Genomic DNA, 12,486 nt, shown 5'->3' with positions numbered 1-12,486 from the left:
TGATAAGTAAGTTTAATAAATATGATAAAAACCTGTTCAAATACCAACATATATCAAATTAAAGAAAGAGCTGAATACGGTCTGCGTATCACATGGATAAGGGTATGATAAGAGTCTTTTATGTAGAGAAGTGCTTTTTAAAAGATTTTCTTTGTTACAATTGTCGTGTGTATATGAAAAGGTTTCTTGCTTTTGTGACTTATTCAGATTGCATATTAAAATGAGTACTTGTTTGCTTTGATATATTTGTTATAAATTATTTAACTGATTTATTATATATGAATATTTTTCTTTAGTGTGGTATGCAAATATTGAACTCAGTTGAAATCTGTTTTATTATATATATGCTATATAATGACTGAATCTCATTACACTGAAATGAAGGTACGCTGCATACAGTTTATCTATGTGATATGACTACGGTCAAACTTTGCTTATGAAACAGAAATATTGAAATAATTACAATTGTATGTTTTGCTTGACCTTCACATTTTTATTGGTGTGACGTCATTGTCCAAAGATTCATGAATAGCGAATATGCATTTGTTAAAGCGGGATCAGTTGGCCTTTTTTAGAAATAAATAAAAATAATAAATAAAAAAATCCTTTAATTGATTTTTTTCTCATGTATTCTAATCAAACTTGATTTGAGGCATCTTTATTAGGCCCGCAGCCAACTTTGTTCAGCTGGGACATTTAACCCCTTTTAGGGGCTGCTAGAGCTAAAACTAGAAATACCTTTATACAGCGTTTCATGAACAGATCTTTGTCATACTTGGTCTGGAGCATCATTATAAGGTTCTCTTCCAAATTTATTTATATAGGAACTTGGGCCCTATTAGGGACCACTATAGCTAAAAGTAGATATGCCTTTCTTCGCATTAACCACTAAAATGTAATGGATTTTTATCAAACTCGATGTGTAACAATATCGTAAGGTCTCCTGCTATTTTGTTACAAATGGGGATAGGGACCAATTTAGCTAAAATATAAACACGTCTAATGACCTCTTCTCATGAACCGCTTCATGAATATTCATCAATCTACTGCTGTAATTATTCGTCTAAGGATAAACGAAACAAATTGCAACCCTACGAAACCTTTGCGAAAAATTAAAAGAGAACCATTTAAATTGTTAAAATGCGGTGTTTAGTTTTGCAATTTGAAAAATGTTAGATGAAAGATGAATGTTAGATGAAAAATTCATAAACTTCTTTCCTTATTACAATTCGCCGACCATCATTTTTAAAGATATTTCTTGTTTATATCAATTTTTGAAATTAAGCCCGCCCGCTTAGCTCAGTAGGTAAGAGCGTTAGTCTACGGATCGCGGGGTCGCGAGTTCGATCCTCGGGCGGGGCGCATGTTTTCCGGGACTATTTGATAAACGACATTGTGTCTGAAATCATTAGTCTTCCACCTCTGATTCATGTGGGGAAGTTGGCAGTTACTTGCGGAGAACAGGTTTGTACTGGTACAGAATCCAGGAAAACTGGTTAGGTTAACTGCCCGTCGTTACATGACTGAAATACTGCTGAAAAACGGCGTTAAACCTCCCAAAAAAACCCAAAAAAACAACAACATTTTTTTGAAATTAATTTGAAAACTTACTAAAGTTCAATAACAACAAATCAAGACTTGTATCAATTACACTTTTGTTTTACTGTAAATGTAGTAATCACTCCTTGTCACTGTTGAAACCTGAATACATGTTTATCTTTAAGAACTTCTCATTTGACACTTTTAACAGGACAACACAACATCAAAATGATCATGATCATTTCTAAGGTACAATGATTTGTTTGTTCTTTGGTTTAAACTAAATGTTGAAGGGTACCTCAACCAAATGTACTTCCTGTTACCATTTATGTCAGAACCATTTGCTGCATATACCATAATATCTGTCTGCAGAAGAGAGGAAGCACCCATGATCTCTGCGTCAGTTGCCCAAATAGCATTTTGTTCCATTTTACTGTGGCTTAGATACACTTCAGGTTTTTCATTTAGATAGCCTTCCAATTTTTTTGAAACTTCAGGAGAGCTCATATGTTTTACTATTCTACTTCGAACCTTAGCATGTGGCTTTTGGGTGCCAGAAATAGCATAGGCTATCGCTCTAAAAAGCAGTTACCATCTCCTTTGATATTCTGCACTCTTACAGGATTTTTGGCAAGTCTAGAGGGGCGATATGGGGGTTGTTGAGAAAACTGGATTTGTACTAGTTCACACATGTTTTGGTTTTCCTTTTCTGAAGGGGGAGAGAACCTGTGTCTAACCTGATATGGGGACCTGTACATTGTTTGTTTTTTTCTACTCCGAAGCTTTTTAAGAGACCTTTTTCGATGTCTTACAGACCTGCTGCGTTTTTTTGGCTGCTTCTTGATCTGCTGGTTTGTCTCTTCGGGGCAAGTTTCTGTAGCCTTAGATTTAGCTGTATATATCTTCAAATTACTTGTATGGTACACATTGGACAGCATTTTGTTTGATGATTGGTTCATGAGCCTGACTCTTCCTTTGGACAATGTTTCAGTGATGATGTAAGGGTCAACCCATATTTGGGCAAGTTTACTACCGAACCGCCGAATCTTGTTTGCATTCTTTATGAGAAGTCTTGATCCAGGTAAGATTACTTTGTAGGAGCTATTTCTTTTGTCATAGTTTTCCTTTTGTCTGGCTTGGGCTTTCTTTATGTACTCAGCAATAGCGTTATTCAAAATTTGTCTGGTTTCATTGAACGAATCGAACATTTTCTTTGTCAAATCACAATTTACAGGTTCCTTTTTGGGGAGACCAACTAGTCGTGCTTGTCTTCCAAACATCACTTCAAAGGGTGTATGATTTGTTGAAGCGTGAACACTAGTACGATAAGCAAAAAGTGCACTTTCTAGTTTACTGTCCCAGTCTGTACCAGCCTCACTTGTCACTTTACACAGTATTTCTTTCAATGTTCTGTTGTGTTCTCTTTGTCCATTTGTTTGCGGGTGATAGACAGAGGATATCCTGTGGTCAATATTTAATTCATCTGTTAGTTCGTCAACCACTTTGTTTGTGAACTCCTTACCATGATCTGTGATTATGGAGTCCATCGGCCCATACATACATATTATACTTATCAAAAATTTGGCCATATTTTCAGCTGTCTTTTGAGGGATTGCCTGCGCAGTTGAAAACTTTGAAAAATGGTCTGTTGCTGCCTCAATATACTTGTTTCCTAGATTGGAAGTTTCAAAAGGACCAATTATGTCAGTTCCAATAAGACTCGACACTTTGTTTGGTACAGGTATTGGGTTCAAAGGAGGAGCTGTCTTTGGTGGCGCAATATTTACACGGGAACATCTGTCACAGTCTTTAATGAAGTTACCAATATCTTCTTTCATGCCTGCCCAGTAGTAGTACTGGTTAACTTTCTTATATGTCTTGTCTCTACCAAGATGTCCACCACTGTATTTGCCTGAAACGTAAAAAAGTACTAGTCAGTTAAACAACAAAGACTATCACACAACTGAAAACCAGCAAATATGTACAACACAATTGAAACTACACTCAAGGACTTAGTTTATACAAACTTTATACAAGGATTTATAAAACTGCTCCATCTAAATATTTTATTAAAGAAGATTTGATATTACTTATTTTTCATCATTTGTCATTTACATACTGCTGAAGTGTATTTTTAGCAAATAACCATGTGTATTGACTAATTACTAATGTCTATGAAACAATGTAATTTCTTGCATTAAAGCCTGAAAAAGTAGAAAAATCATTTTACAGAAATAAGAAAATACAGTTAAATGTTTAATCTGATAAAAGTAATGGATATCTTGACAAAAATGGTTGCTCATGAGGTTGCATGTAATTAAATTTGATAGTATGAACACTTTTTTTGTAAATGCACTCCATATGCACAGGTGACAATGGTCATACTTGATCACAAAAGACGACGCTTTTTTGGAAAAGATTAAGCAAACATTGAATGTATGCGTAAAACTTAAATAAATGAAGTATAATTTCTAAGACAAACAAGAACAGAAAAGCACAGGTCACTGCACTCATTACTTCATAGAGCATTTGTTTTACCCACTAAGCATTTCTGAAATAAAGTAAAAGTGAAACAAGAGCGGTCCATAAGACAGCCAATGCTTGACTATTCATTTTGTTGTACCAGAAGCAGGAATATTAAAATATCTAGAGAATTTCAATCCAGTATCTGCATAAGTTTTAGAGTTGCGTGTAGCAATATAGCTCAGTTTGATAATACACACTTTCTAACAAGAGCACCGCCTTGCGGGTGCTGACTCTTATCTGATTTTTTTTATAATAGAAATATTGTCCTACCCATGATTTTCTAAGTCTAAAAAGGGCCATCATGCTTGCAAAAAGCAGGATAGAGTTATGTTTCTTGATGTACAGCGTCCGCTTATGATGGTGAAAAACTGTTGCAAGTTTTAAAGCAATAGTTTTGATAGTTTATGAGAAAAGTTGACTTAAACATAATACTTAACCAAGAAAACTGATTTTCTAAGTCCAAAAGGGGCAATAAATCTTGATAAAAGCAGGATAGAGTTATGTTTCTTGCTGTACAGGGTCAGCTTATGATGGTAAACAAGTGTTGCAAGTTTTAAAGCAATAGCTTTGATAGTTTAGGAGAAAAGCTGACCTAAACATAAAACTTAACCAAGAAAACTGATTTTCTAAGTCCAAAAGGGGCAATAATTCTTGCAAAAAGCAGGATGGAGTTATGTTTCTAGATGTACAGGGTCAGCTTATGATGGTGAACACGGTTGCAAGTTTCAACAGCAATAGCTTTGATAGTTTAGGAGAAAAGTTGACCTAAACATAAAACTTGACCAAGAAATCTGATATTTTCTAAGTACAAAAGGGGCCATAAATCTTGCAAAAAGCAGGATGAAGTTATGTTTCTTGCTGTACAGGGTCAGCTGATGATGGTGAACAAGTGTTGCAAGTTTCAAAGCAATAGATTTGATAGTTTAGGAGAAAAGCTGACCTAAACATAAAACTTAACCAGGCAACGCCGACGCCGACGCCGACGCCGATCAAGTGATGACAAAAAAAATAATCAGATGAGCTAAAAATAATATCAAACCAGTTGTTCATTTAGGCCTCTTTTTTCAGATCAGATTTTTTTTTTCTGCTTTGGATCATTCTGTTTAATACCATCTTTACTTTATTTTATCAAAAAGATTTTCATATTTAAGGTATTAGATGCCTAATAGTAATGTTTACAAAATGGCATTTGCTTGGTGTATTCTTAAAGGTGACCGTGTTATGCACTGTTTTGCAATTTTTAAACAACTTTTACTGTGCTGTTTTTTTTATAAATTTTGTATAACTTAAGCTCAAGTAGAGACAAATTTCAAAGTGATGGCCACTGTCCAAAACATTTGCAGAGAACTCATTTTATCATTAATTTTAATAAAAGAAACATCAAACTATTAGTAAACAATTATAAAACACAAAATATGAAATGTCAATATCATTTTTTCTAGGGTGCCTCAAGTAAACGGATTTAATGAGACAGAATTCTAACTTCAACATTGAAAAAATAAGGTCGAATCCTGTGTTTCTGTTTTGAATTTTGCTTACTTTATTCAAAATTATCTTGGGGCAGACGTAAAACCTACCTAAATTTCTCAACTATGCCACAGCCTTCGGTGTCAGTTAAATGGAAATAAAAGTCAGAAAAGGGGAATAATTTTGTAAAAATGCAAAACAGGACTATGAAACCTGTAAAATGCATATCAGTTCATAACAATGGAAAATTGTGTAATGTTTCAATCCATTCCCATTAGTGAGTACTGAGATACCAGCTTACATACAAAAACTGCTAAGTCAAAAAAGGGACATAATTTTGTAAATCTGCAAAGTAGAGTAATGGAGCCTGTGCATTACATGTCAGATCATGACAGTGAACAAGTGTGTTAAGTTCCAATCCATTCCCATTAGTGGGTACTGAGATACCAGCTTACATACAAAAACTTAACCAAAGCTGCGAAGTTGAAAATGGGCATAATTTTGTAAAAATGCCAAGTAGAGTTTTGGAACCTGTGACAGTGAACAAGACAGTGTGTGATGTTTCAATCCATTCCCATTAGTGGGTACTGAGATACCAGCTTACATATAAAACCTTAAACAAAAATTTCTAAGTCGAAAAAGGGGCATAATTTTGTAAAAAAAGCAAAATAGAGTTATGGAACCTGTGAAATGTCAGTTTATCACAGCGAATAAGTGTGTAAAGTTTCAATAGTAGGTACTGAAATACCACATACATATTACATATTAAAACCTTAACCATTCTGACCGTTATATACCCATTATTTCATTAAGTTAGCCAACGTCTGATCAATAATTCAGTTTGAAACAAATATAATTTAGACAACTTCATATTCAATATTTTAGGTATTAATATAAAATGAAAAATTGTGACTTTGCTTTGTCTAAATGCTGTTTTAAGTTTAAAAGGTCATACAGTCTCTATTATATTAAAGGTGGATTATCTCTATTATTAAAAAAATTTGAATGAAAGACAAAATCCTCGACACTTTCCCCCTCCCCCACCCCATCTGCTCAATTTAACCTAGGCCTTTGGTTTTGTGAAAAAATAAAACCTTTAGGTGAAAATGAACAGAAAAATAAAAATAAACTACAATTTTTAACATGATAATTATTGACTTTCAAATGGAAAGACTGCAAGATTTGGTAATAAAAATCAAAGTAGTATTTTGTCAGCTTTGGTCAAATTGAGCAGGGATTTTGTCTATGGGGTGAGTGAGTGTGTTAGTTTTTACGGAGAACCGACACAAAAAGGCCATATATCGCCGAAAACGGGTTAAAATATTAGTGACAAACAACAATATTGCAAAATGTGTAAAGAAAAATATATGATTTCAGATTTTGTGATAAATGCCTATCTGCTTTAAAAAGGACAAGATATTGCTGGCTGAAATGTTTTCAAACAACTCTCTCAAAGACTGAACGTCATAGTATATACTGCGCTGTGGAACGAAGTCCACACAGTCGACCAAAATATGTTTAATAGTAAGCGGTGTCTGACATGGTACACAATCATTCGGGTTGTTCTTCTTTGTTCAGAAGATAAGAATGAGTCAAACGGGTATGACCTATTCGACAACGAGAAAGAACAACTTCCTCCCTGTCTAACAGATCTGTTCCCTTGGTGCCATTCACCTAAAGTAGGTTTAACATCATGAAGTTTATTGAACGAAGCATTGTTCCATGACGGTTGCCATTTAGATAAAATGTACTTCTTGACATTTGGCCTAAAATCAGTATATGGTAATTTCATATTAGATTGTGCTAATAAAAGGGATTTCTTTGCTGTAGTATCAGCATCCTAGTTTCCATCAATACCAACATGACTGGGAATCCAACAGAATATGATAGACTTTTTGAAAGATAGTGCATGAACCCTGAGAAGAATGTTTTGAATCAAAGGATTTTCCACGTTTCGGTTGTGAATTGACTGTAAAACAGAAAGCGAGTCGGAAAAAATTTCTAGTCTATAAAATGTTTGCTGTTTTTTATAAAGAAAATAAACATGAGCTAGGGGGCCGGGTTGAATCATGAATATATATATTAACTATTATATTAATTATAACGTCCAAATAGTTTTTATCTAGTCTTTTTTAAACGCTCAAAATTCTTGTTTGCAGCTCATGAATATCACCATTCACACTTACTCAGTTGTTCTCCTTTCAGTATAGTTTTATAAACATAGAATAATAACAATTCAATTTTTTTCAATTCAAAGTTTATTAGCATAAATATCGGCAAAACTTTGCCTTTGGCCATTTACATAATATATACACGGAATAAAGCAAAGACAGTCTAAGTACAAAACATACCGTGAAACAACAAGAGAATATAGACAACGAAACATACAATTGAGAAATCATGATAAACATGCAGATTCATGAAATATTAAATGTTTATAAAATATGATTACGAAACAGCAAAGAAGTATAAAATACACAGAATGGCAACTGGCTGTAATCTCGCGTGAGCTCGTGTCAGAGCATGATTCGGCGTTATCTTACTAAAAACAAACATCGGCGAGCACGGCGTTACAATTTGTACCTTTAAAACTACATTGTAAATACATGTTAGCTTCTAAAACAAAATTAGTTTAATCTGAAATGGTCTTAAAACACGAAGTACACGGTTTTTTTGCCATCGAAAGAAGCGTGGTCATACGGTGATAATTATTTTACCGATGAATAATTGCTTTCGCATACAAAATGGCGCTTGGAGAAAGTGCCACTGTCGGTAAACGAGATCTCGTTTTTTTGTCACGGGAGGTTGGCGAGATTTGCTCTATATGCCTTTCAAGTTGCCAATCTATTTATTTTTATAGCTCTTTGGAAACAGTTATGATTTCAGAGTATTTTCACGCAGAGTAGTTGCGCCCCTAACAAAGTTTGCGAGTTTGTTTATTAGTTTGACTTTATAAGAAGATAACAGAGCGACAAATTTACCTAAAGACGGCCACGAAATATTTCCGAAATGTTTCCGACGTAATTCAATATATTTAGGAGAGCACAGTAAGAAATGGTATTCAGACTCAATGCAGTTAAGATTACACATTTTACAAAGACGATTACTTCTATCAATACCGTTATATCTACCAAATTCAATTTCAAGGGAATATGCGTTCAATCTTAGTCGGGTTAAATACACTCTGGATGACTCATTTAACACTTTCTCTAAGTATGGATCATACATAAATTCCTTTTTAAATTTACAGAAGTAGACAAGTTTAGACATACTATGTATAGATGCACTCCAATCCTGTATATATTGGTCACGAATGCGTCTCTTAAAGGTGCAAAATAAAGACAAATGAATAGACATAAATCTTAAAAAAAGACTACACATTTTGAAATATAGTACTAAACATTACGATAGCCGTGCAATATTCCCTTGAAATCAACACATGTACAGAGAAACAAATGATTGTTTCTGTATTTTCTTAGACTGACATGGGGGGTCATTTTGTCCTACTTTCGTGTTTATCGCTTTTCCGTAATCGGTCGGAAATTCTTCGGGATCACGTGATTTTAAAATTGTTTCAAACGAATATCCATCTAAGACGCGCAACAAAATAACTGTATTTCCATGATGGTAATTATGCACGACTTGCACGAAAAATATGAGATGTACAAAATTTAAATTTAAAATTGACAGTGACATATATTAGGCCAAGACAATGTGTTTAATGTCTAAAATCTTATTAAATTAATGTAGCCATGTGTACATAAATAAGTGTGTTTAGGTAAATTTCAATCATACTTTGTTTCTGCAGTGTAAGACAGTTACTCATTTATATTCTTAAAATTATACTGAAAAGAGATTAACTGAAAAAGTTTACAGACGAAGTTGTAAAAACACTTTTATTCGGGAAGGGCCTGAATTGTCCTTATGAAAACTTGTAGTATAGCTGTATATTACCTGTATTATAAGAATGATTTTCATGAAGTTTTTGTGAGTTACAAAATTGTTGAATTCCATGTGCTAAGTTTGTAAAAATCACGTTATCGTTTGGGCATATGATATATTTTGCATTTATTTATAAGTTATATGGCCAGTTTTTCAACTCTAGCACTAAGAAAGGCTCAAACCAGTATTAGTTAAGCCATCGCTCAACCTTGTTTTCTAACGGATTTTTACTAATACTCGGCGGGTATATTTGCGATGTATTAGCTAAGCCTTGGTCACACACTATAAACATGTAGATACAGTCATCGGACCGTTTCGCTGTATTTTTCATATATAAAACGTGTTAGTTTGGTGATTTACTACTTTCGAAAGAGAATTTTTCATAGAAATCATAGAAAAATAAAAAGACACAGAAGCACTAGCGCCCGTCTAATGAATGAAAAAAAAACATTTGCTGGGAGAAAAGGTGAATTTATTTCAATGTAAGACTACAAGCATTCCTATGTTTGCTCATTGTCTTATTGTTTTCATTATTCTTAAATGTTCCACCTTTCATGTACAAAACACGTGCAATATGCACTTGTAATTAGGAATGAATTTGTAAATTTAAATTAATAGTATAGGTACTCAAATTGCACTTGCAAATGCACGAATTTCAAAATCCACACGTCATTGAAAGACGTATATACACAGACGTGCGTATCCATATATAAATATGTTCACCTACTTATTTGTGCGTTACATGTACTTATAATTAAATACATGCACTTACTATGCCCCAACGATAACTTGATATTTACAAACATGACTATAAATAGATTAAAATGGAACATAGGGAATTCAGCATTTTTCTAGCATGTTACAATCTTATATATTTCTAGATTTTGTACAGGTTACAAATTTGCTCAGTGGTAAAGCATATCTTTTGCCGTGTGGGTTCGAAACTCAGCATTGAGAATTAATTTTTATTTCACTTTTGTATAAAAATTAAGTTTCCTTCATGAGCTCTGTGACAATACGACAGAGACTGAGAGAGATACCTAAAGCCGATTTGGCAGATCAGAATAGTTTATTATATATCAAAGATGATATTGATTAAATACATGTACTTAAGCCATGCAAATAATGAACATACTATTTTGTTATATAAAGACATATATACAAATTCAAACCATCAAAGAAAGAAACAAAAATAATGAAACAAAAATGAAAACGAATAGAAAAAATATCTGAAAAAAAAAACAACCATGAAGATTCGAACCCACAAAACGATTTGTTTATACCCAATTGTTGTCTGCAGTTTACCCAACTGAGCTATTTTTCCATGTACATAGTGGATATTTCAAATGAAAGAAATACTAATATTTAATTGTCAAGTAATGGGTAACCATTATGATTATTATTTCATAAGTTATCACGAAATAAACTCGTCCTCGCGTTTCGGCGGAAATCACGTTATCATTGGGGATTAGTATATATTTATGCTTGCATGTATATTTTGAAACGTGTACAAATGTAGCGAATTTAGTAAAGTTAAAACTGAAGAGTTGAATCTGTTACATTTTTAGCTCGACTTTTCGAATAAAAAATGAGCTTTTGCACTCGCCCCAGCGTCGGTAATCTGTAATACTAGCTTTACTGAGACGAAATCTATCCAAAGCCCGCCGTTACATGAGTGAAATACTGTTGAAAAACGGCGTTAAACCCAAAACAAACAAAAAATCTATCCAAAAGTCCAAATCATCGTACATAACGAAAGGGTTTGCTCAGTCCCGTATCATTCCCTCCCTCCTCAACATTTCCGCTTTAACTTCATACTGGAAATTTAAATCCATGTCTAAATATTCCGCTTCCCTCTTTTCTTAAACCACCTATGCCCCAGGTTTAAAATAACAATAGAAAGATAAGCCATTGCTGACACCGCTCAAAGTAGAAAAATCCAATCGAAGGTTTAACTTTTGTCGAGCCCCGTTATTCACGTGCTGACTTAATCGTTGTAAATATATCCGACACGGCTTAAGTCAGAGCTTAAGTCTTTACTTAATAGTTGAAAAACTGGCCAATAGCCTCGTTTCGGAGGATTCTTCCGAAAAAGTCCGAAGATGCTCGACGGGTTCGTAAGCAGTCGGAAAGCATACTTTCGGTTTGACATAGGCAACATTTTTTGTTTATTTGTTAGTTATTCTTGAACATATTCATGACTATTTGGTCAGAACCGATGCAGTGGGCCATATTTTCAGTAAATAGGAAGTCTCAGCTACAAACTCTGGTTTTCATATAATACTCGTTCGGGTTTTAGTAATGGACCTTTAAAAGTCTGAAAGTAACTATGTTCAATATTATAATTTTCCCTAACGTACCTAAAACCGAGATGATCAATAATGGAATGGATTTTTCGAGCCCAGCAGTTACCTGTAATAGTTTTGCATTGGTCTCTAAAAATATCGTAAAGCGGAGATTCCCTATTTTTCATTAGTTTTGTCCAAAACTTAATCGAGTGCTCTTTTGCAATTATTGACAACGGAAATCTGCCTAGCTCATCTAATTGTCTTACACTGTAGAAACAAAGTGAAGTCTAAACTCTCTTTAATACATCAAGTACTGTGCATACAATATTAATCTAATAATATATCTAGACATTAATAAGATTGACTTTGCCTTAAATGTGTCACTGTCAATTTCTAACTAGATACTTGTTATTTCTCATTTTCTTAATGCTTAGCACGTATAATTACCATCGTGGAAATACAAAAAATAGTTATTTTGTGGCGCGTCTTTAAAATTCGTCTATCTAAGTCATACGTTTTCGTTGATTCCGTTCTTTGTTCCACGATACAATATCCCAAAGAACAAACTAACAAATACTTCGGACGAACTAACAAATGTAGATCAGAGTTCACCACTCCCTCCCACAGTCCTGGAAAACGTAGGAGATAGTGTAACGTCTAGGGAGGCTACATTTGAACGTTACGCCAAAGGACGTAATCTTTTTTCTAAGCTGTTAATTTTGCT

The 12,486-nt window shown here is 33.9% G+C and overlaps 1 protein-coding gene across 1 annotated transcript; it reads right to left on the bottom strand.

Moving 5' to 3' along the window:
* Positions 1-1,756: 1,756 nt before the first annotated feature.
* Positions 1,757-2,821, bottom strand: LOC128558434 (uncharacterized). Its single transcript, XM_053547583.1, has one exon. The coding sequence runs from the start codon at positions 2,817-2,819 to the stop codon at positions 2,109-2,111; it is 711 nt and encodes a 236-aa protein (XP_053403558.1). The 5' UTR covers positions 2,820-2,821; the 3' UTR covers positions 1,757-2,108.
* Positions 2,822-12,486: the final 9,665 nt, after the last annotated feature.

Source organism: Mercenaria mercenaria, chromosome 7 (assembly GCF_021730395.1).
Source record: "Mercenaria mercenaria strain notata chromosome 7, MADL_Memer_1, whole genome shotgun sequence".
Lineage (NCBI taxonomy): Eukaryota > Metazoa > Mollusca > Bivalvia > Venerida > Veneridae > Mercenaria > Mercenaria mercenaria.
This window is presented reverse-complemented; position numbering and strand designations above follow the sequence as displayed.